Genomic DNA, 25,121 nt, shown 5'->3' on the forward strand with positions numbered 1-25,121 from the left:
TATCAGGGAATAAATAAATGTGCAAATATATTTAAGACATTTATTTTGACATTTCTTTTGGTATTAACATATTTATTTATTTATTTCTGTATTTATTTATTTATTTCCTTTTTTATTTATTTATTTATTTATTTATTTCTGTATTTATTTATACATTTATTTATTTATTTTTACTTATGTCATGTATGGTCCTCCATATATTATCCTCCTATCTTATTTACATGACATCACCCTCTACATATACTACATGTATACAGATTATACAATACCACTACACTCTGCTTACACACATTCAAAAACAATGGGCTGATGCATTTGATGCCGGAATTAAATAAAGTAATTTAATTTATTGGAATTTTCTAAAGCTAAATGTTTGGAATAGATAATAGTGGTAATATGTCCCAGCGGCCGTGAAGGCGGCATCATGTAATAGTAAAACGAGAGTGGGACCTGTTGGGGGCGGGGGAGGTGAATGATAGGACCGGAGAGGGAGGCTGTTCGATCACTGTGGTCATTTGGTTCCGTTGATCAGAAGCCGGACTCTTTATTCCACAGATCACATATCGATTCTTGTTTTCCAGCGCAGCGTGAGGTGAGTCAATCTGCCTGCACGTACGCCAGCAGGCAAGTTAGAGAGCTAATCGTAGCATGACGCTAAGAGAAACGGACCCACCCGATCTGGGGCGCTAGCTGAGAGGCTAGCTAGGTTAGCGTCACCCTAAGAGCGAGCGGTGTGCGAGGCTTTATTTTTTAAATGCAGTTATAACGAGGCTTCGTAGACGATGTCACGTTATGGCCGTGGTGCTAACATGTTGCTTGTGTTGCTAAATGAGGGAATGCATCGCTGGTTGTTTCCTCACAAGTCAGCCTGTGAGCTAGCACTGTTAGCGTTAGCTTGTTTAATGGTCAGGCTGTGTGGGAAGTGGCTTTTCTAATGGGAGCTGATTACAAATGAGTGACTCAACTCGCACACTTGTTATTAACTATGTCAACACAGTCGCGTCACGGTTAAATGACGAAGTCGCTGCTGACGCACTTTTAATGTTTTGGCTTTCCACTGTGAATGATGAGTTATTTTGACCTGAGTGCACCTGTACACATCAGTTTAATCACTATATGTTCTCATATATACTGTATTAGGGCTAAGCAATGATGAATAATGATTGCAATATAATACAATAGCTCAAGTAGTGTGTAAACACAGTGACAGTTAACTGATCTACTTTAGAGTTGTAAAATGTTTTGTTTATCATTGTGTCTGTCCTTTTTGTAAGATATGTGCCTGCACGTTCATTCCTTTTAAAAAGTTAGTTAAACAGTGTTCAGTGTACATGCCTTTTAAAACACCTTTCTGTTAAGTTTCTACTCAGTGTACTCAGCATGGTTCCACAAGGTGTCAAGGCTGACCATTAATCCTACCTCACACAAGTTGTAATCACCCCTCTAACCCTAACCCTGAATTAGTTAAAGCTATGTGCATGCAATAAGCTGTTAGCTGGCTTTGAGTTCGCTGCCCTGAGAACATTATGTTGTGTAAATACAGGATGTTTATCCTTCTTTCTCTGCTTACAGGTGAGCGCCAGTGAGAATGACTATGCCGCATGTAGGGGCAGTGTTTGCAGCAATAACAGGACTGATGGCCATCCTGCTGCACTCCTCCATTCACAAGATAGAGGAAGGACACCTCGCTGTGTACTACAGGTATCTCAACACTGAAACCTGTGATGGAGACAGAAACAACCCATATGTGAATGTGAATGGCAGATTGGTATTTGTATTTGGAACTTCCTGTATTGTAGTTAACATGTTGTTATTTAGAAACATAACCACACCCTGTTAAACTACTGTTACACCTTCCTGTCCGTTTCCTTTTTCCACTTTCTTTAAATAATGCATCAGACAGTTCCGTGTTGAGAAGTCAGACCAAATAATTTGTTTGCATTTGTTTCAGGGGCGGGGCGTTGTTGACTTCCCCCAATGGTCCTGGGTATCACATCATGCTGCCGTTCATTACCACCTACAGATCAGTGCAGGTAAACTCACCTTTCAGGAATAAAACTTGCTCTGTGAGCAGAGCTAATCTTGGAGTCAACCATACTGAGCAGGACATGGAAATAAAAAATTAAGTCAGCTACCACATGCACACGTTTGGCATACAACCATGGCTTCGGTGGTGTTATTGCAAACCATGTTTTGCAAAAGCAATATTCCATAAATGTGGAGAGAGCATTTTGTTATAGCCAAGACCTTTTTGTGTGTTTTATATTGAACATAAATAGTAAAGTTTAATATAATAATCTAAACGGCCCGTCCATCTAACATTTCCTGAACTTTCAACTCTATGTCAAGGTCAGGGCTCAGTTATCATTGAGATTGGTTAATTTAAGGAATTAAGTAAATGGCAGATATTTGGTCAAACTACTACATCCAAAATCAAGAGAGAACCTTCTGTATTTTGTAAATATGAAGTTCATGATGTTTGTATCACAGACTCCCCAACTGAAACATTCTCATCTTTTATCTTGACGTACATACTTTTACAAACTTTAAACACAAAGCAGATACTTGTTCATATGTGGATATTTGTAGTCGGAGAATAATTGCAAATTCTTTCTTTCAGACTACTCTCCAAACTGATGAGATCAAGAATGTGCCTTGTGGAACCAGGCAAGACTGAGCTTAACATCAAAATAAAGACCAGTCTTTTCAGGTGGACGATGTAACTAACAGATACTTTTCTTTCTTCACAGTGGTGGTGTGATGATCTATTTCGACAGAATAGAAGTAGTTAACATGCTGATCCCTTCAGCAGGTACATAATGGTCTTCCCTCATTGCAAAAGTTCCTCATCTGGTTGATTCATTAGCTCCCGCTAACTGCTAAGTGTTACTTGTGTTCATGTCTGTGCAGTGGTGGACACTGTGAGGAACTACACCGCCGATTATGACAAAACTCTAATTTTCAACAAGATTCATCATGAACTCAACCAGTTCTGCAGCGTTCACACACTACAGGAGGTCTACATAGAGCTGTTTGGTGAGTGAACTATCAACAAGGGGTTTCATTAAAATCCATTATAAAGAAAACAGCTTGTGCTGCATGCTTATTACTGAAATTCCTGAACTGTGATGCACAGGATGTTGTGTATTCAAACAGCAGTTGCTGTTGTTTTGTCTTGCAGACATTATAGATGAAAATCTGAAGACTGCTTTGCAGAAAGATCTCAATGCGATGGCACCTGGACTCACAATACAGGTATTTAAACACTATATTTTACTCAATGTATCAAACAGGATTCAAATACTGTTTAATTACTGTAAACTGTTGCAGCTTACCGATTCTAAGGTCTACTTTTCAATAATACTACTGCATGCTGTGGTCAACGTTGACTATAAGGAAACTGCATCCCAACTAACAAAACTCTTACCAAGCCTGAGAAGCAGTCATCAATAATGTGGCTTTTAGGTTGTGAGCAAAGGCCCATCTTGTTTTTCTCTCTTCTCCTCTGCACTGTTTCAATACCCTGATGAAGGCGGTCCGGGTTACCAAGCCAAAGATCCCTGAGTCGATCAGAAGGAACTTTGAACTCATGTGAGTGTGTTAATCTTTGCTCACTGGCACGGTCTTGGAGCACGTTTCAAATTCCCTGTTACCCGCCCACTCAGTTCAATTGAGACCACACAGAAAGGAAAACATATGCAAGAATTTATTTGTATATTTTTGTTGTGTGTGTGTGTGTGCAGGGAAGCAGAAAAGACTCGTCTGATGGTAACAGCCCAGACACAGAAAGTGGTGGAAAAGGAAGCAGAGACTGAAAGGAAGAAGGCAATTATTGGTAAATATGGTTTCTTGCTCTAATTCAGCTTTATATTTTTCATTTGCATTTCATGAGTTTCCTTTTTTCAAGCACTCGTCTGTATAACCTCACTATTGAACTCTACCTTCTGTAAAAAGCTCTGAAAGCTCACTGTTTTCTCTCTTCCACAGAGGCTCAGAAAGTGGCTCTAGTAGCAGAGATCCACTTCCAGCAGAAAATAATGGAGAAAGAGACGGAGAAGAGGATCTCTGAAATAGAGGGTTAGCCTGAGTGATATCAGTTTCCTTCTGTGACATGGTTTTTGTGTATTTGTGTATGCGCTGTCCTCTGGTGTGCTTGTTTGTCATGTGTCTGTCTCATTCAACACACTCTCTTTGTCTCAGATGCTGCCTTCCTGGCCAGGGAGAAGGGCAAAGCTGACGCCGAGTATTACACTGCTGCCAAGTTCGCTGAAGCAAACATGGTAAACAAAAAATGGTGTTGACATTTTCACACACACAAATAAAATAACTTTTAATCTGCGGTAGGTTTGTCAATGTTTCTCTCAAATGTCATTACTTATAATTGTTAATATTTGAAATAGTTTATGAAACATTTAATGAAATTTAGCTTTTACTATCTACCGTGTATACAGCACCTCGAGAGATTCAGGATCTTGTCTATTTTCTCTGCAAGCGGTTAACAGAGAATAGTCTGTAAATGATCAGTTGAACATCATAACAGCAGCAGAACACCTTTCACAAGAGTTTGAGTGAGCGCCATCTTTATCACTCCTTTCTATGTGGGTGTCTTTATCTCTATCTTGAAACAATGCTAAACAAAACCCCCCTGTTAAACTCAATGTAGAAAGACAGGGTTGGCTGCAGCAGTGCCACAGTAAGCATGCTCTCTGTGTGGACAACACTTGTGCAAGCCAGAGATCAGATCAGCGATGTAGCCGTGACGCTGCCCATGCACCCAACACGGCCAGGGTTTTCTGTTTTCACACACATATTGGCCAAGCCGTAACTGCTGAGCCAGCACATTCATAACATAAATGAAAATACACATTTAAAATGTAATGGGAGCATTCTAATTGTATTCGCCTCCCAATATTTGCTCCAACAGCCCTGATCCTCACGTGCTCTTTTGTTTCTCTCAAATCTTTACAGATGAAGTTAACCCCGGAGTACCTGGAGCTGATGAAGTTCCAAGCCATAGCAGCTAACAGTAAGATCTACTTTGGCCAGGACATCCCGAACATGTTTGTAGAAGGAGCCAACAGTTCACCTAAGTCCACTGAAGCAGACAGGAGAGCAGAAGGGCAGTGACTCCACAGCCCTGCTACGGCACAGGAGAGGAGAACCTGATGAGGACTTTGTCTTGTCTGTGGGATGGAGAGCACTAAACTGAAGTTGACGGGTGGGATAGGTTTGCAGCTAGTTTGGTGATCTACACACTTCAGTCTTAAATCTAAATGGCAAAGAAAGTGGGGGGAAATATGAGGTATGAGGCAGAAAAGGCAAGTTAAAAAGGGAAAATATTTTCTTCAGCTCCCGCTCTTATAGAAGAGATGCGTTTTAGGAATGAGAACGATGCCATAGTTAAAAATCAAAAGCATAATAAATGCTTATGACTGGGAAGGCGACAGCAAGTCGCCCTAATTACATATGCTTGCAATCAGTGCCGTGCTGAACTTTGCTTTTGGATCTGCATTCATTTTGTTTGTTCATTTGTTTGTATGCAAGAGGAGTGATTTTTGATGCTAATGAACATGCTTTATTTTATTGAAATTAATTTCTACTTTAGCTTAACTGGAATCTGATAGGGGATTCGATCATCTCTTGCACTAAATCGCTAGTCTCTTAACATGGGTCAGTGTGAGGGCTGTTTTAATCACACCCCATGTGAATGACTTTAATATGGTGGTGAAGGGTTAATACAGGAGTACAAGCATTAATAAAGTGGTGGACACAGCAGCGTTCACTACATGAAGCTCAACTCAATTTGCGTATACCGCACAGACTTAGTTTTATGATGTTGTTCTATAACCAAGTGGCCTGCCTTTGTTAAATCTTCACTTGAGCCTGCGTTAAGTAGAAAGTAGATGTTGTTCTATTGATACTCAAGTCTTTAAAGTGGCGGGGCGGTCAGCATGTATTTGTATACAGTGATGTCAGATTGGTTGCCTTGTAGGAGTTTATTGTTGAGAGGGCAGCCGCTACAGAGAAGCTGTATTAAAGCATTTACTGTGAAGCCAACTGAGAGAAAAAAACAACTCTTAAGCTGCTGCTGAAATCAAATCAGATTTTCTTTGAAAAAAATTATTTCAAGATGATCCATGGTTCAAAGCTAATTAATGTGGGACCGCATGAATGGTTGAGTTGAATTCTAAAGAGACGTTAACACTGGAAGAAGTCGTGATATGTCTTCCTTGTCAAGAAGTCTGTAAATCTTTCTTTCCTCCGTCTGGTTTGGACAATGAGGGTGGGGGGGCATGCATGTGGGAAATTTGTTGGGCTTTATTTACATGATTGGTAGTGCCTGCGTTTGTCTGCTAACTCAGTTCTTACAGGTTATTTACAGATTATTGTGAGGTGGCTCAATGCACATTCTCAGGAAACTGGACTTTTATTTGAATAAAACGGCTGCTTGAAGCTTAAACCCGGCAAAAGACAGTTTTGTAAAACAAAAAAGAAAAAAGCTTAAATGTAGTGTTATGCTATGATTTTTTTTTGTCATAAAAACCCTTAAACTAAATTTAAAATCTGTCTCCTGCAATTATTTAAATGACAGTTTTATAACATGTCCCCGTTTTGCTCAACATCTGTTTTCAGAAGGTGTCTGACATTGAAATAACACAAAAAAAGCCCCCTGCCACTGTTTACATTTTTGTGTAACTCGAGATTTGATGTATAACAAAATTGTCCAATCTTTGCTTAATATTGAATTAAAATTATTTTAATTGTGACACAAGCAACATGCAACTCCTAATTCTAATAGTATTACACTCGGTGAGACACAAACACAAGCGTGGTTGTATTACAGTGAATGTTGATATTGCTTGGACTTAAACCAGATGCAAATTGGTGCTAGTTTTTGTTGTATTTATCAGTTTTTGGATGTTCTTCAGCTCTGTGGATCAGAAACATGGAAATACTTACACTATTCAGAATTCAAGCCTTAAATGACAATGGTTTACCCAAGACTGAAGGATTCAGTGATGATTATAAACCAAGAGGCTCCACCCTAACCCTAACCCTAACCCTAAGACGTTTAGTTCCGGTTTGGAAGTTAAAGGCTGCATACTGCATTTGCTTCAATGGTGGGCTCAAATAAAGCTACAACAGAAGGGGCTGAATTTTACTTAAAAGATGATTTCCTTTTTTTTGGTCAATATTTTGTACAATCTGTGAAATTTAAACATTGTCTCTTTGTTTTAAAAAGGTTTCTATGACAAAATGTTTTCAAGTTTTGACAATGTTCTACAATAAAACCTATTTTGGTATCTCTTCTCCCCCTGTGTCTCTCTGTGTCGACCTGGTGTAGTACACATGGAAGCAGACAGGAGGAGATCTAACACCATGTCAATATTGAATGCTCTGATTCAGCTGCTCTAGAGCCGATTTTTTGTGGTGGTTGAAAGACAAAGAAGAGAGAAAAGCTAAATGAAAGAATGAAGATCGAATGATGGGTAAATAACATGAAAAACTATATTTTGAGAAATATAAGGCCACGAAAAGATGGCTTGAGGGGATGAGCTCGTAAAAGTGACACGTACAAACAATTCTCAAGAAGAAGGCTTTCACAGGTTTAGTGGGGATTTCCAATTGATTCTGATCATCACTTCAAAAAACTCAGCATCTCGAACTGAATTACCTTTTTTATTTATTCTCTTTTTTTCTAAAGACGAGAAACCATGCCATGGTCATGTGTTGGCAGCATGACGATGACGCAGTGAACGCTGAATTAAACATATACACAGTCTGTCACACGGTACCTGTTGTTCTAACTCACTGCACGAGTTGTAAACATTTCGTACGTATGCATTTGTCTTAAGATTGTACAATCACCCCCCCACCCCAAGGGACTGACTCTAAACCCTCAAGTCCTGCCCTCAGCGAGGCCTGTCAGCTGTTCACTAGAGGCTTTCCAGGAAGTGTGAGCAAGCATGTGACCACTGCTGCCTGAATGACCAGATGAGGGATAGCTTCCTTTTGTAAACCCTCAGTCTTTGTGGAGGTCGCTCTCTTCACAGCACAAACCATTAGTCTTTGCTCTCAGAGGGAGGCTGTTTAGTTTGAGTCAGACCCTGGATCCAACTTTTCCCACATCTCAGTATTTGTGACAAATGTGATCATAAAGCAGGTTTTTTGAGCATTTCCTCATATTGTTTATATAACTGGAGAGTTTATGTGGATGTCTAGTGGCGCTTATTTAAACGGGAGGTCCGATTTCGTGTCTGGGTTACAAAGTCAGCGAGTTTAATCCCCTCACCCTCCCGCCTGAGGAAGTCAGGTCAAGGTCAGGTCTGGTTGAGCCAGCGTTTCTCTTTCCTTCCTTTCTGTCCCTGAATCACAGTAAATCCAGTCCCAGAGCTACTCCATGATTCTGAATATGATTCATCAGCAGCAGACCGCGCCAGCATCAATAGCTGCTCAGTTTTCTCTCACATTCCGATTCTCTGTGTGAGTGTGTGATTCTTGTGCACAAAAAGCTTCACCGCTGCTGTTTATCAAAGATCTGCCGGACCTCCTTCAAGGTTTCTGCGGCGATCACCTATTATCAATCCAAACCCTCAACTTTACAAATACAGGTCAGTTTACTCATCATGAGTAACGGCTCAGCCTGTAATAACATGAATTCTTCTAAGGGGTCTGAACAGGGCTTCCTTCAGGGCAAATAACCCCGATGATGTCATTAAGGTTACCCTGAGGCTAAATCCACAAAACTACTGTTTAGTTTTTTCCAAAGCATCACTGCTCATATCATATTTACGTCTGCCATCCACGCTACCCCAGAGTTTTCCAGTGCCAAATAAAAAAAAAAATGCTGACGACCCGGTATTAAGCTGCTTTCTGACATGAACTGTACTTTGGACATTTTCCTGAAATTTTCCAAAGGGGCTGTACGGGAGATCGCAAAAGTCTGAGTCAGTTGATCTGAATGGAACTTTTCCTTGTCAAGCCCTGGGTAAAATGTTTGGTTGAGCCCATGTGAGAATACAGCAGGAAAATTCACAGCGAGCAAGTCAGCATGTTGATGTAGAACGCATCGGACAGGAAAGTGAAATAAAAACAGTAGAAACATCTCAGGATCAAAGAGAGGTGCCACACACAAAGAAAAAAAGAAAGTATAAATGAGATTCCTGAGCTTTTAGCGAAAAGTGCTAATGCCGCTGCCCTCACCTGAATATTCTGGACATTGTTGTTATTCAGATAGATGATGATGTAATCAGGGTTACCTAAAGGATACATCAACACTACTATGGTTGGGTTTTAAAACACATTACTGTAGCTGAGACAACTGGAAGCTAGTGGCCACAGTTTAAGATTGAAAACTCCGGGGCTGCGTTGAAGTATGGACGGACAAGAAAGGAGACATTTAGAAACCGTGAAGTAGTCACATGCATTTGCTACGTAATGGCTTCTTATCTGTCATAAGCGTATCATCAAAAAACAGATTTAAACGAGGACATTCAAAGGGGGACAGAGAGACAGCTCGGCTTCAAATTAAAAGTTCAGGAGGCCGGAGGTTTGTATTGATTAATGAGTGCTAGCCTTGTGCTAGTAGATGGGAACAATATGCAATTTATTTGATCACCGAATATAAGGTTTTGCATGAATTTTCATAATTATATTAAATTAAATGTGTCCCACAATGTGATTCTTGTAAGGTGTCAGAAGCCAAGGTTGGAAACTACTGGGTTATTCTCTAACAATAGGTTTTTAAAGCATGTTAAATCATCCAGTATCTAAAATCCAAAAATATAAAAGCAACTTTTAAGTAAGGCTGTCAAATATATGTAGCAAAGTATGAAATACAATGATTTTCTCTGAAATGTGTATTTAAAGCAGTATAGAATGACACAGAAACACACACAATAATTTGTCCATCTTCTTACTGTGCTTAGTTTCTTATGTGAATGAGAAGGTCATCCAATCCTTAAAGTTGGTATAAAGGCAGTTTGGCGTAGGGGGTAGAGTGGTTGTTCTCCAACATGAAGGTTGGGGGTTCAATCGCCACTCTTCCCCAAGGGTATCAAAGTGTTCTTGGCAAGACACTGAACCCCAAAAATTTATGAAATTAAATGAAAAGTAAATTTTCACCCCTTTCTAATTTTCTGCGAATTTTGGTAAGAATTTGAGCCCGTTCATAGAGATTGTTTCGGTCATATGAGGGTGATCGATATACCGGTCACAGCAGCAGCAGGAGATCAGCTGCTCCTGATGCAGCCCAGCAGGTCGCCTGTCTCCTGTTGTTCTACAGCAACAGAGGGAGCAAGATCAGAAGACATCTCAGGGACTGACAACCACTGACCGACACACACTCATGGGTCTTAAGTTGAAAATACTGAGTAACCGGCACAACCGACACAGACTGTGATCTGTGTTTGTCTATCTTTTGTTATCTCTCAGCTTAAAGCCAATGCTTAGTGGGAAATAAAATCATTAATTACTATTTTTTTTTAATCTCTAAACAGTTTTTACACTTCAACCGGAACAAGAGCTTTGTGGAAAATGACTGAAGTAATTTTAGACTCTGAAGGAAGTGAGTCGGCGTATAAACCTAACTTTGAATATTATTTGGTTAGTTAATCTTCGGCATAATTTCTCTGCTCTGCTTCTTTAAAACACACCTCGTATTTAAAAAGACAGGCTGGGAAGCCGCACTGGTTCGTTGATTTATTGAGCGCTTGGCAGTCAGACGTCATGGGCTGTGTGAAGGCACAGAACTCAAAGAAGACTGTAGATCGATGCAATACACCGTTAAAAACACATTCTACATGCTGCTCACACAGAGGCAACAACTTATTAAGATGCTTCATAAACAGGATAATCAAACATTTACAGCAGAACATCATTCAGATTCAACAAACCTGTTTAACACAGGGACTCAGCTACAGATGCAGGTCTATGGAAATACTTCTATTTTAGAGAAAAATTTTATTAAAAAAAGAAAACACTAATCCGATGCATTTCAACACGTTTCAATAATAGGTGTAACAGCCCCTGGCTGGCAAAGCAAGACGCAGAGAGTCCCAGACTGATGCTTCACGGCTCTTAAGATTAACATTAGATTAGATGCATTTATTAGTCCCAAACACATGCACAGACATGCACAGGCACACTCATCTCAGGTAGGGAAATTTAATCTCTGCTTTTGACCCATCTGGTGCAGGACACACAGAGCAGTGAGCGACCATGTACGGCGCCCGGGGAGCAGATGTTGAAGGTGCCTTGCTCAGGGGCACTAGACAGGGTAGGGAGAATCCCCTTGGATTTTTGGACAGATCAATCCATGTTCGACTTTTTGTTGTTTCTCCGTGGAGACGAACCAGAGACCTTTTCTGCCCATAGTCCAAGTTTCTGCCACTAATCCACCGCCTCTCTCTTAATGACACAATTCAAACATGGCACCGTAGAAACACCATGAAACTAGGACGACATATACAAAATGTAAATTCATATTCAATACTAACATGAAGTACATGATAATCATTTAATAATAATAAAATACAACTATTAAAAATATCTAAACATCAAAGCCAATAACTACAATTCCTATATCATGGATATTAAATACATGAATAAATATTGAACAAAGCTTTTAAAACATGAGATGTTTGACAGGTTAATCGTCGAGACGCTGATGTGCAGCAGGTGTTTTATCAAGCTCAAACAGGAAGTCTCTAATTATCCGGGAGCAAGTGATTTATCCTGCGATAATATCTGTCCCCTCCGCGAAAGCTACAGGCAATTATGAGGGGTGAGTCGCCAAATTAATACATACATGGGAGAATAAGAATAACAAAATAAACCCAACACAGATAATACATCATCACAAACAAACTGCATAAACTAACAAGTAAGCGGTCAGTTACAATAAGACTATATCGGTTACCATAATCTACTCGTTTACCTTTAACAATAGAAGAGTTTGTGTTACAAGATTATGTCTACAAGTTATTATTACAAATTCTGCAGTGTGTGGATTCGTCAGCGTGGATTGCCGTTGGCTTTGTACGTCTCCAGATGCCGTGTTAGTTCTTCAATACGCATGTCCTTCAAGTGAACCAGATGCTCCAACCTGCTCATTTTCATCTGCAAGATCTACAAACACACACACATGCAATAGGATGTGGTAAAGCCAGAGCAGGTTTCTAAAAGTGACCAATTTCACTGATGTAAACTTGAGGTGTCGCAAAGTGGTGTCATTATTTGCCTTTTCCTGGACGTACAGAAGTGGCCACGGATGAAAAAATAAAAAAGGAATGTTATATCCGCTGAGCAGAAGCTGACTCATTGACCACTGATGACACAGTGTATGGCACACATTGCTCACACACACACACACACACACACACACACACACTCACATCTGTGTGACAAAACTGCTCCCCCACTGAACATCATAAAAGGGAAATGATTTTGTTTGCAGCTGTCCGACTAGTCAGCCGTAAGATTCCCGTTTGTGTGTGTGTGTGTGTGTGTGTGTGTGTTTGTGTGTACCTCCACAGTCTCCTGCAAAGCAGTGACAGTTTGCTCTTTTTCCTGCAGGATTATTCTGAACCTTGGGTCCATGTCTGTGTCAAACTGTGCTGTGGGCTGCGGGTTACTTAAAAAGAAAAGAAAAGCAATACATATCATTACTATTGAACATAAACACAGCTATAGGTTAATTTAATTCAAATTAAAAAGCAACTTGTTGTCATACCCGTTCCTTGTTCTTCTCCTATCATCTTTTTTCATCTCCTCTCCTCTCAGCTGAGCCGCTTCAGTCTGACAAATTTCTAAACACAGCAAAACCAGAGCGTATCATTTCTCAGAATATAATATGACTGAAAACTCATCAGTCACTGGAAACCTGCAGGGGTTCGTCCAATAAGTCTTATGGACACAACTAGGCTGAAGGGAGGAGGATAGGAGGCAGATATGTGATTATGACCACAAGAAAAGTGGAGGCCCGGGAATGTGAAATGATAAGATACAGAAAGAGAAAAATAAGGAGGCTTTTCGGTTGAGCAGTGCTGAGCTCGGACCAGCGATAAAGGCCATCTGGCGATGGAGCTGATATGAGGACCTGAGCCTTGCAGCTGATAGTGGATGAGGTGGATTGAGCGGAAGAGGAAAGAGCAGAGGGAGGAGGCGCTGGCCTGGGGTCAGCTCTACAGGGTGGTTTCAGGGACAGATTAGGTGTGGGAAACGGAAGAAGTGCCCGTCACAGACTCACTCCCTAAAGGTCGTGGCATTCTCTAATCAGCCCTCTCTGATGTTGTTAAAGGTATGTTTGTGTCTGTGTGTGGTCACTGTTATCTCTGGGACAGACAACCATTTACTGAGAGTGGTTGGCAGGGCACCGGCCTCGGACATATCAGGACAGACAGGGGAAGACGGGAAGCAGAGAGCATCATGGAAGAATATTACTTCTGTGACACAAAAAGAAATCACGTCAGTGTTTCTGGAATATGCTGATTTTGTGTTTGTCAGATGACCAGCAGATACGGCACTGTTTTAAACTGTCTAAATTTAAACCCACTTCCCTCCCTGTGCTAAAAATAAAGGCAAAATTCGGAGTCTGCAGCTTCAATCAGGATAACAGACTGTCTGTGTCAGCTAATACGCTCCACAAATGGATATATCATGCGCAAGGTCAAAACACAGTCATCATATTTTTTCAGTGATTTTCATATATCAGTTAATCTGAATACTTTCAAGATACTGGTTTTTGGATTAAAAACAAACAAATGTTTGGTGTAAAAGCACAAACACAAAAGCCACTCTACCTGCAGGAAGTCTCTCGTGATGTTTCCTGGGGTCAAAATATTCCAAATCCTGAATTCAAAATAAAAAATTGGTTAAAAATGTGGTTGTACTTTGCTCACACACACTGAGGGATGCCTTGTGACTCACATGGAAGGAGGAGGACCAGAGTAATTCATATTTGGGTATTAGCATTCAGACAAACAAACAAAGAGTGACTCATAGTATGTATGTCTCTGAGGGAATGTGCATAAACATACAGTACAAACCAGTATGTTGTCTGCAGTCTGCTCCAGTTTCTTGTCTATCTTCTCCCTCAGGGCGCTCAGCACCGGCTCTATCGCTCCCGCAGTGCTCAGTGCAATCCTATTCACTGTGTCTTCAGGCAAATGAAAGTTCAGCTTGGAAAACACCTTCCTGTCCACAGAAGAAACAATTAAATCAAACACAGATGGTCGTGATTTAAAAGGCTACAATAGGAACAAGAGATCGGATGTGATTTAACTGATGATGAAGAGTGACGATAAACACCGTATGGGGACAGCATGTTTACAGTGAAGTCCCACGTCAGTACAGGGTGCAGTTTCACTTTTTACCCCAAAAATATCAAAGAGGTTATGGTTTCAGCCCGTTCCAACTGTTTGATGATCAACAGGATTATGCAAAAGAACTCAACAGATTTCCATGGATCTTGGTAGAAGGATGAAACAAGGGCTCTATAAAAACTATTGACTTTTGGTACAATACAAATCAGGGGACAGATCAAGTTTTTTTTTATTTAATCACTTTTTTAAACATTGTGAGATAGGGCTTCTAAGTACTATATTTGTGTTTCTTTAATGCATAAACAATGCTCTGCTATTATAACGTCTCCATTCACAGAGTATTTAGGCCTGTGGGGTATAATCTCAGGCATGTTTTACTGATTCTTCATCCATTAGCCTGACTCTGTCCAGCCGTGTTCACCCAAACACCTCATACTTGGGCAAATCACAAAATATGACCACATCACAACCGTTCTCTCCTCAATACACTGGTTACCCTATGGTTTTGATGGCCTTGCACTGCCTCGCTTAGCAAATCTCATCCCTTAAAGCTCTGTTCAGAATCCTTGATCTGCAGTTTTCCTCAGTACCCAGACAGGGCAGGTGGGAGGTAGTGTTCACTGTTCGGGCTCCACCGCTGTGAAACCATACTTCACTTTGTTGATCAGACAGACTGTCTAGGTGTCCTCTTTTCAAAGTGCATTTTTATAAAAAAATGTCTTCACTGGATTTGTTAGTTTGCTTAAGAGCTTTAGTTTAGCCACTGTCTTTTGCATTAACTCGTTTAAATGTGTAATCGCACCCCATGTCTTCTCTGTCTTCATGGCTGTGATGCACTTTTTAAACCTGATTATTGATAAGTGCCGTATAAATGAAGTTTATGATTATTCCCATTCACAAGCACCACAGGCGGTTCGGATAGACAAAGGAGACGTGTCTTGCCTGTTGAGGAGGCTCCAGTTGCTGAGCTTCTGTGGTGTGGAGTTTGCAGGAATATAGTTGTGAAGGTCAACGAGCTTTGGGAAGAAATATTTCACAATCTCCGCAGCCATCACTGCAGAAGAGGAAGCGGAGGAGGAGAAGGAGGAAAGGGAAGAAGAAGAGGAGGAGGAGGAGGAGGAAGAGAGGCAGGTCACAGGTTAAAGAAGAAACAAGAAGAATTTTTGTAGAGAGCAGCTGGAGATGGATCGTGACCCATTACTGCGAGCTCCTAGCTGAGCGACCTCTTTACCTCCGTCGCTGAAGTCCCGTGTGATGTGTCTCTTCGGCCGGGCCAGCGGTATCCGGTCTATCCACGCGTACAAGCCCAGCAGCTCCTCTTCGCTCAGCTCGCGACTCATTTTTCCTCAGTTTTCCTGTTTGTTTGTAAAGATGCGACCTGTTGTCCTCCGAGCTGCCTCCGGAGCTCCGCGGGTTGTTAGAGGCGTGCGTGCCATGGCAACGCAAACAATGGCGACAGAAACAACAGACTGATTTTGGTGATTCACCTTTATTATCAACTTCAAAGACACCAAAGGGGTTTTTAATAAATAGAAACATACACAACCATGTTTTCAGTTCAAAGTTTTGCAGTGGGAGAAAAAATTATAATAAACCAAGGCAGAAATCCTCAGTGTGTGTAAAAAGAGCAGTCATTGGCCACCATGAGTGAATCATGTCTGCTGCATAGAAAATACAAATGTACAAAATCCCTTGAAGAGTTACAATCGATACGCATCAGATCAAAGCACCAAGCAAAGCAGCTACAGGTCATAATTTAGTCCAACGGTGTCAAGCACACGTGTGTTAGTACAAAAAGAGTCGTGGTACATCCATAAAGTGCCCATGTTGGTGCCACGTTTCAAAATCCCTTAACGTTATTTCTTGGAAAATCAGTACCAAAGGACACGTAACAGTAAGTCAGAGACATTAGATTAAAACAAATTGCCTCATTAAGTGTTCACATGTACCAGGACCAAGGCAGAGTGAGTATTATCCCTTAAGATTTGTTTAAAAATCATCATGGCAGCTTAGCCATTTGTCATTTTTAAAGCGCAGAAGCTTGTCAAGCGCATCTTCCGGTTTCCATCGGCGAGCGGGAGGCCGACACAAGCCAGACACAGACGGGGCGGCTGTAATCCTCAGGGGAGACCGCAGCTGAGGGGAAAAAGCTGTGTCACTTAACATGGCTGATCCTTCGGTGGATCTTGTTTCCGTTGTCAAACAGACGAGCGTCTCCTTCAGAGGATCTTCTGGGTCCGACTAGGTGGAACAAGAACTCCAGGGCTCTGTCAGAGGATCCCGGTGTTTACCACGTGCTGGGTCATGTGTCATCTGGGCCTGCTGGGGGGCATCAGAGCAGCTCTCCCCGCGAGCTACAAAAACAAACACGCTGTTGATGAGTCTCTCTCAGGACAACTGCAATTTTCTTCCGCCAAACCCCATCTTAAGTGTAAGCTATTATTTCAGCACATCTGTGTTTTAGCTGTCTGTTGGACCTTTATGTGCTTACTAACAGTGAGCCGCTGCTGGCTCATTACACTGCTATGTTGGGACGATGCCCGAAACCACAGACGTCTCCAGAAAACGTGAATACCTCGAATAACACTGAGAATGTTTTGATGCAGAGGATTTGGGGGGGAAGTTGCGGCGAGCCTGCATACGTACCAGCTGAGTGTGAGGCAGCAGAGATGGTAGGGCGGACGGCTTCGGCTTCACCGGAGGCATCGGAGGCTTTGGCTTGGAGATCTTAAGAAACCAGATTTTCACGTTTTAAATGAGCAGTGAAAAGTGTATGAATGCAAATACGTGACAAGTGTGGTTTAAGTGACTTGTGGTGTTGTGAAGTACCAATTTTGTTGCAAGTGGCGGCAGAGGTCTGGATGGAGGTTGTGGCTTAGCCTGATAAAAAAAAGACAGTTAATACATAGTTTAACAAAGCAAACTATCTTTGTTCTGGAAAATGAAATGATGGTTCTGTACCAGTTTTACCTCAGTATAGTTGGGCTTGGTTGAAGCAGACAGTGGCTGCATGGACGGCCTCACAACCTGAAGAAAACCATTTATCTACTTCATATACAGCTGACACCCAAACAATATGGACAGCAGTAATACAATACTGTAAACATGTTGACATTTAAATAATAATCCGTTATAATAAGATCAGTAGATGACATCACCTGTTGAATCTTTGAGGGCTGGGGCACAGCTGGAAATGTCTTGGGTGGCTGTAAGGGGCAAAAAGAGAGATGACTAAACCAAACAAAAGAAAACCATGACTCTGAAGTATTTAACCACAAACCTTAACAGTTTTTGCAGTTAAATGACAATAACAGTCCCTTTATAATTTAGAACTGTAGAGTAGCACCTCTGGAGCGTATTGGTCATCCATGTGTGGCTAAGGGAAACTTTCTGAGGCTAAAAAACCTTCTCACCACGATGACACGGATACAGATGCCAACTGCAGCTGCAACAAATGGAAGTGTTGTGTCTAGCTCACACATACAGTATCGCTGTCAGAGTATCTCCGCTCTTGTGCTGAAGCCATTGGGTCAGATTGTAAACTCACCTCTGGAGCTGCTCTGCTGGGCTTCAATGCTCCAGTGTGCGGTCGGGCACTGGCAGAGAACAGAGGTTTGCAGGGCTGAGTGGCCGAAGACTCCACAAACATGGGCTGGCTGATGAGTGTCTTCCCGAGACGGGGGCTGTCGCGTGTGCTGCTCGACCGGAACACCGGGTTTGACTGTCCTGAGGTAGACTGGAGCCATCTGCAGAACAACAAACACAGTGGCTGAAATTAAATATGGGAAAGATTAAGAGTTCAGTCTCTACAGCTTCACTTACGCACGGTGGGAATCACTTTACCTCTTTGCCGGTCGTCTTTTTCTGATGCAGCACATCAAAATCCCAATGACTACGACCACTAGCAGAAGTGCTCCAACCACCAGCAACACAAAGAACACCAACATGCCTGTCTCTACACACACACAAACACACAAAAAAAAAACAGCACATGTTATGATTAGGATGATATTCGATCTATTGCTCCTGGACGAGCACAGGTCACTTATCTCGGGGAACAAAAGTCACTGTAACATCATTACTGCATTTCTACAGACTTAGCGGGGGGAATTCCCCAAGATCCCTGCTCGTCTGTTTGTGTTTATCAGCACAGAGCTCAATTGTATGAGACGTAATAAATCTTGGTGCAAAAGCAGCATGAGAGGAGCGCACACAAACGGTCATGTGTGAAGCATGGAGATTTTAAATGGTCAAGCAACTATCGAGCACGACGTGGAGCTTGTACCTTCAGGCAGCTCCGACTGCTGCACGTCGCAGAAAGGCGGGGCCCAGCCGGGGTCGCAGTGACACTTACTCTCGTGGTTACAGACCTGTCAGAGATCACACTCGGTTATGCTGTCACAAATTCTGCAGTGCTCCAAAGAGTTGTGAGGTTAAAACATCATTTTTTACCCCGTGGTTGTTGCATTTGGCCGAGCAGTCGTTTGTCCCGTACACCTTTACGTTTGTGATGTCTTGACACCGCTGGTTGTAGCAGACCTGAAAGACAGACAAGACGCCTTGAGGACACTGTTCAACACTCTGTGGTCCGTGGAGGTTTTTCTTAAGGGCAGGTTTCTCACCATGTTGTTGCCACACTTGGTGCCCGTAGGTACCATGCCCAGATCTGCAGGGTAGTTATCTTCAGGGTTTAAAGTCGCCTCGTTGCACATGTCCCCACTTCCGACTTTGTAAAAGGATTTCCTGGATGTCACAGGAAACTCCCAACCTCCGCTGCAGAACAGTGTCCCACAGGATTGATCTCTGTTACAAAAGAAAACGCAAACCGATAATAAAACAAAGCCCAACAATATGTGAATATGTACTATTTGTCTATTGGTTTCCTACCTGCTGGAACATCTCTGGCTAAACAGTGTTTTCCTGCAGGTTCCATGAAGGTAGAAACAAGCATTTGCAGCCACGTCAGCGTCTGAACAGAAACATAAGAAGATAAAAACAGCTGCAGATGTACGAGTCCTGAAGTTTCAGAATCAAAGCAGATCTAAACCAGGCTGTCATTTTACCTGGACCCCACAGTCTCTTGCAGTGCTCCTGCTGTGAAGGACACTGCCCATTGTAGCAGTATCCTTTCCCACGGCTGCAGGACAGGCCGTTTTGGGTGTAGGCGTCCGTCGGACAGGAGGCAGAGAAGCCGGTGCAGTACTCTGCCAGGTCACAGACCCCTGCCTTTGGTCGGCAGACACTGCCTGTTGGTTTCAGCTGTGGAGCAGAGAGAAACACAGATGGTGATGTACCGACTTACTGAAATACGTACACTCACACACACACACGGCCAGATGGCACAGTCAGACAGTGTCTCGCTATATGGTTACACATTTAGTATCAGCGTGACTTCCCTCATCTAGAGAGGACACAGTGAGTTTGACTTACTTGGCAGTTGTGGCAGCACTCTCCCTCTGCACACTGGGCTCCCGCGTTAAGTTTGCAGGTGGTGGCATTGCAGCAGGCATTCTTGCATTCCTATGAGGCAGACAGAGGAAAATATGATTCAGTAATTTAATTCTGTGATTTTTATGCATGCAGCCTGTCTGAGCTCAACATGCAGAGACAGACCTGCACGCTGCCACAGTCGCACTCCTCTCCAGGCTCCAGGAAGGCGTTCCCGCACACCGGCCCTCCGTGGATGCGATTGGTGGACGGAGTGTCCAGCAGACAGGCCGGGTTCACCTCCTCCAAGAACCGGCCGAGCTGCTGCTGGCTGCAGCTGCTGAACAGCTTCGGATACACAAGACTGGAATGAAGAAGAAGAGAAGAGGAGGTCAATATTAGAAGAATAGAAGAAGAGGTAGATGTGAGGGGGAAGGTGAGAAACTGAGCTTACCCAACGCTCTCAGACATGATGCAGTCTCTTTTGGTTACTGAGGAGCCACAGACACAGTTTTCAGTGTCATGGGACAAGCCCAGATTGTGACCCATCTCATGTGCAATAGTAGAAGCCACTCCTATTGGGTTGTTGTTATGGTCCTGTGTGTAGAGCAGAAAGAGGTGGAGTCACAAAAACATAACAGACATATAGAAGATCACATGATTCCCTTCATCTCCTTCTGATTTCTATAGAAAAACGAGATTCACCTCATTGACGGCTCCAGATTTAGATGTGCACATTGCGTTGGTGTTTGCCAAGCCGACTGTGGACCCATCAAAATCCACCCCTCTGAATGAAGAAGAGTTAAATGTTATTAGACCGCCTCTCCGACAGGTTCTATTGGAGGGGAGTTCAAAACCCCTGTCTTACGTGATGAACTGTGCGTTGTCGTGCGTGGTCCTCGGCAGCAGGCTCCTCTGACGCCACTCGAGGAATCGGCCGAGGGTGAGCTCGGGGTTGGTGCTGACCTCCATCTGATCTTTGTACGACCAGAGATCCACGCCGACCAGCATGACGCGGACACCCACAGGGCGATACAGCTAATCACAGCACGATAAAAAAGCGAATGAATCATCAGGTAAATGTCTGATATCAGTATTTTGGAAACAGGCGATGCTATAAATCACTGAGCGACTGATGCTGTCACACAGGGAGACACATTCGGGTCTGGCACCTTCATTCACGTCGGCCCTTCTCCTTCAGAGTACGCAAAGAGGAGTGTGTGATATGTGTGAAAATGTTCAGCTTGGGTGTGAAGATTCACAGTTAAAGTTAGATTTTTACAGCGAGGGAACTTTTCATTCCCTGTTATTGGTCGACATCCAGTCAGTGAAAGACGGGGTAGTCTCAGGACAGCATTCTGCAATGATTTAAATCCACAGTGAGAAGTCGAGTCTGATGTGACACGTGGTTGTTTCTGCTTTGTGGGGGGAAATGAGTCCTCTCAGCATCCAAGGCAAATAAACTAAATGACTGGTAAAAATAGGTGGAATGCTCTATTAAGTCCAGAGGATAAATTATGTGGAATTACTTAAAATTAAGCTTTTATACTCATTTGAACTTTAGTGTGGTCTTATTTTATAGTCCTGGATCATTTTCTCCCAACATCAGAGGTTTTCTTTTTTGCTGTTAAAACAAAACAGTGTTGAATCGTTTTAGGTTGTTAGAAGAGAGAAACAAACATACCTTGTCCACATGGTTTGCTATTTCAAGCATCCTGGTCTCCACTGCCTTCTTACTGTCAAACTTCTTATACTGGAAAAAAAAGAGATCATTTTTTTTTTTTACTTGAGGAACTTTAAGCAATAAAGTCTCAGATATAAAACCCAATCATTCCACATCTCGAGGGAAAAGTGAATAACAGATAATTATGATTAAATGTGCAATGACAGACAGAAATCCAACCTCAGTGTGGTCGGCCACAAGAACCAGCTCCACTGTTCTGGGTTTTACTGCACGGTCTTTGGTCTGGGCTCCGACTTTCTGAATAACACAAGACATTAACCATATTAAACATTAGTGTGTGTGTATGTGTGTGTGTGTATGTGTTTGTGTGTGTGTGTGTGTGTGTGTGTGTGTGTGTGTGTGTGTGTTTGTTTAGTTTTAGTTAGATACAGATTATTGTTTGATGATGATTAATACAGCCCAGTAATCGAATGTATTGACTTTAGTGTTACTGACAATGTACCGTAGCAACAAAAAGTACTATGGTAATCGTACAGGATCCTTTTGATGCATGCAAATATGGAATTAATACTGTAAAATATGAAAATGATATTTGCATTTTGAAGCTAACTATTCCAATGATACTTGCAAAATATTAAAAACAATGTATTGTGTCTCTCTTCCTAGTTTCTTTTATCTCTGGTCTTGACTCTGTTGTCCCATGTTTTCATTTCCTTTCTTTTTTTAACTTAGTTTGTTTGACTGAAAGGAAAACTAATGGAAAGTGGATTTTCTTTTAGGTCTTATGTTGATAGAATTCAAAAATATCCCCAGTAAAGTTCAACTGGTTTGTTTTAGCTGTAAATTTGATGCAGATACAGGATTATCAGGACGTGAAAATATGGATCGTGATAATGATACAGAGCATCTGTCAACAGTGGTATCTTACTGCATGAAACTTTACCTATCTAATAGGAATGCATTTATTCATTTTAACTGAATATTGTCCTCTAATATTTGTGATACCTTAAATAATGACCTGTCTGTTTTATTTTGCTGCCCTTCTAAAGCACTTAGTGACTTAGATTTTGAGAAGTGCTCTATAAATAAAGTAATTATATCATCGAAGAACACAGAAAGTATTTTGGTTTCAATCCCTGGTGTATGCATGTGTCAGTGTTGTGTGTCTGTGTCTTTACCAGACTGCCGAGCTGGAACAGACCAGACGGACTAGCTCCGTGATCATAGTAAGTGGTCGTGTTTCCATGGGAACAGGAGCTCCTCTTCCTCCTCAGGTGTCTGTAGTTGTAGACAGCATGAAGACCCTCGTCGAGGTTAGTCTCGGAGCCGTGTCTGTCGTCTCGCTGTCCCGCCTCAGGACCGGCCAGAGGCTCGATCAGGTACATCTGGTCCTGGAGAAGCACAAAGCCCCTGCAGAGCCACACAGGAGTTTCAGAGTGGACAAACACACAATCCTCCTCCTTTGCTTATGTTCTTCTCAAAGAGTTAAAAGACTCATCTGGTTGTGTTTGTTTTTACTTTCCACATCTTTTGACACTGGCATGTCTTTTCTATAGACAGCAGAAGGCGGCTTTAATTAGAGAAGTCGGATTGGGTTACATGTTTTCAGTCTTAATGGTCTGCAGGAGGGAGCCAATGGATGCTATGGGACTGATTGTCTCTTCGGATTGGACACGGCAGGTCATGATTCGCAGCAGGAGACTTACAATCCCTAATCCTCACGAGTCTAATTCAATTTGTTGCTCAATTTAGAGAAACAATAACCTTTTGTAATTAGAGGAATAAATCTGCATGCAGCATCACTCACTTCATTCCAGAGCAGAGTCCCACGCTGGCAGAGGAGTCCTCCACCCCCACGATGTGTCCGTGGTAGTAGCAGTGAACCTGGACAAACAGACCTCATTACTGAAGGAGCCATTTCACAACTCTCGCCTTTTTTTTTCTTGGTCTGGCAAATATCTCGAGCACAGTGTTGCAATGTGATCTGAGGGTGAATGTAACTGTGTGTCATGGTCAGAGGAAATTACCTTATATGTCAATTCCTCTTCCAGGTAAAAATCAAGAATGACAGCATGTGGCGTCATCTCTCATAATGAGGAACTTTGTGGTTGAGAAACTACCCAATGCTTTAAAATGTGTCATGACATCTTAGGAACGGACTTTCATGTCTTAAATAAAATGTAACATGACGTTATCTCGGCTGCAGCAAAATCCCACTGGGCCTGGGTTTGCGTGTGACAGGATATCCTGTACTTGATGTAATAAAGCATGTGTGGTCTGTGTAGTAGGATAATCATTTGATGCTGTATGGCAGTCTGATTTCAGATCTCTGGATCGTCCACGTCACTAAATGTATTCTGCCATTTCAGCAAGGAAAGGGAAAATAAATGTCTAATTACCAGGTTTAGGTTTATCATGTATACATACAGTTAAGAAAACTTATAATCAAAGTTTCTATAGTCCATTATTACACAGGTTGAGAATTTGATTGTTTGTTTGATCGTGATGAAAGAGTTTTCAAACACGATCGGGTACATACCCCAAGATCTGGAAAAGTTGTGACTTGGGCACCCTGATCAGAATAGTGTGTCACAGAAAAGTCTTTCGCAATAAGATCCCTGGAAAGAGCAGATTATTGATATTATATAATTGATAGATCAATGAATTTGAAGCAGTATGTGTCGAGCAGCACAGTAAAGAAGATCTTACTTGTTCCTTTCCAGATGCAGAGTGTAGTTCTGCCCTGCTATTGTCAAAGAGTACCGGAGTTCATCAGGGTAAGTCTACACTCACACACACAGCAGGAGAGACTTTAGTGCATCGTCAGTGAGATTAAACACAATGTGACGTTTAAATACAGTGTGCAGTAGAGTGTGTGTGTGTGTGTCTGTTTGTGTGTGTGTGTGTTACCTGATGTGTAGCAGCATCACTGATGAGAGATGGATCCTTCAGCCTCTGAGGTGTCACAGTTTGGTACTTCATCACATGAGGTAGAGTCGTCCTTACACTGCTCGCTATTACTCCTGCAAGAAAAGTGATTTTTCAGTAAAGAAAGAAAGAAGAGAGAAAGAAAGAAAGAAAGAAAGAAAGAAAGAAAGAAAGAAAGAAAGATAGAAAGAGTCGTACCCCATGAAGAGAGGAGAATTCCCAACAGATATCCAGTATGAAGCATGTTGCTGTGCCCGACCGACTGTGTCATAGTGTGCTTTGCAGTCCGAGATGAATACTGAGACTCCTCAGCTCTCCTCCTCTTCTTCTCTCCGCCTCTCTTTCTCTCTCTCTCTCTCTCTCTCTCTCTCTCTCTCTCTCTCTCTCTCTCTCTCTCTCTCTCTCTCTCTCTCTCTCTCTCTCTCTCTCTGCTGTGTAATATCCTGGCAGCCCATATGAGTCACTGTGAACACTTCAACCTCAATGTAAAAAATACACAATAGTTAAACAAAGTAAAAAGTAATAATTCCAACTGGTCGATACGAGGTTAATCCTTTTATTTTTGGAACACAACTGTTTTGTTTCTTCACATGACTTTCTGATCTGAGTTTTTCTGATTGTCAATTGTTTCTAATCCATATGACTCAATCACCACAGGTGTTTCCATCTCAAATTCCTCCTTTAATCAGGAATATAAATTGTGATAAATGAAGGGAAACCCCCCCATTAACCAAACATCCAGTACATAGGATCATGTG

At 42.0% G+C, this 25,121-nt stretch overlaps 3 protein-coding genes across 4 annotated transcripts; 1 reads left to right on the plus strand and 2 right to left on the minus strand.

Annotated features, from left to right (window-relative positions):
- Positions 1 to 435: 435 nt before the first annotated feature.
- On the plus strand, positions 436 to 7,304 carry erlin1 (ER lipid raft associated 1). The gene is made up of 12 exons (XM_053435957.1): positions 436 to 592; positions 1,573 to 1,701; positions 1,952 to 2,033; positions 2,621 to 2,667; positions 2,751 to 2,812; positions 2,911 to 3,036; positions 3,182 to 3,255; positions 3,533 to 3,591; positions 3,744 to 3,835; positions 3,988 to 4,077; positions 4,201 to 4,280; positions 4,969 to 7,304. Exons 2-12 carry the CDS (start codon positions 1,589 to 1,591, stop codon positions 5,125 to 5,127), a joined length of 984 nt encoding a protein of 327 aa, XP_053291932.1. The 5' UTR covers positions 436 to 592; positions 1,573 to 1,588; the 3' UTR covers positions 5,128 to 7,304.
- Positions 7,305 to 10,801: 3,497 nt separating this feature from the next.
- On the minus strand, positions 10,802 to 15,719 carry spef1 (sperm flagellar 1). 2 transcript variants are annotated; one of them, XM_053435975.1, is made up of 7 exons: positions 15,556 to 15,719; positions 15,267 to 15,378; positions 14,049 to 14,196; positions 13,803 to 13,851; positions 12,734 to 12,809; positions 12,529 to 12,634; positions 10,802 to 12,129 (listed from the first exon to the last, which is right to left on the minus strand). In XM_053435975.1, exons 1-7 carry the CDS (start codon positions 15,662 to 15,664, stop codon positions 12,016 to 12,018), a joined length of 714 nt encoding a protein of 237 aa, XP_053291950.1. In that variant the 5' UTR covers positions 15,665 to 15,719; the 3' UTR covers positions 10,802 to 12,015. The 2 variants fall into 2 exon arrangements, with proteins under 2 accessions (XP_053291950.1, XP_053291948.1); XM_053435973.1 differs by having other exon boundaries at positions 14,040 to 14,196.
- A 75-nt stretch (positions 15,720 to 15,794) lies between these two features.
- Positions 15,795 to 24,735, minus strand: adam8a (ADAM metallopeptidase domain 8a). Its single transcript, XM_053435926.1, has 25 exons — positions 24,562 to 24,735; positions 24,346 to 24,458; positions 24,145 to 24,218; positions 23,975 to 24,053; positions 23,243 to 23,319; positions 22,614 to 22,845; positions 21,655 to 21,732; positions 21,436 to 21,504; positions 20,620 to 20,789; positions 20,457 to 20,538; positions 20,206 to 20,348; positions 19,938 to 20,115; positions 19,755 to 19,844; positions 19,388 to 19,583; positions 19,212 to 19,293; positions 18,947 to 19,127; positions 18,777 to 18,863; positions 18,610 to 18,694; positions 18,168 to 18,279; positions 17,872 to 18,070; positions 17,483 to 17,530; positions 17,295 to 17,351; positions 17,154 to 17,204; positions 16,971 to 17,051; positions 15,795 to 16,678 (listed from the first exon to the last, which is right to left on the minus strand). The coding sequence occupies exons 1-25, from the start codon at positions 24,632 to 24,634 to the stop codon at positions 16,634 to 16,636; spliced, it is 2,682 nt and encodes an 893-aa protein (XP_053291901.1). The 5' UTR covers positions 24,635 to 24,735; the 3' UTR covers positions 15,795 to 16,633.
- Between the last annotated feature and the right edge of the window lie 386 nt (positions 24,736 to 25,121).

The sequence above is a fragment of the Pleuronectes platessa genome, chromosome 12 (genome assembly GCF_947347685.1).
Source record: "Pleuronectes platessa chromosome 12, fPlePla1.1, whole genome shotgun sequence".
Taxonomy (NCBI): domain Eukaryota; kingdom Metazoa; phylum Chordata; class Actinopteri; order Pleuronectiformes; family Pleuronectidae; genus Pleuronectes; species Pleuronectes platessa.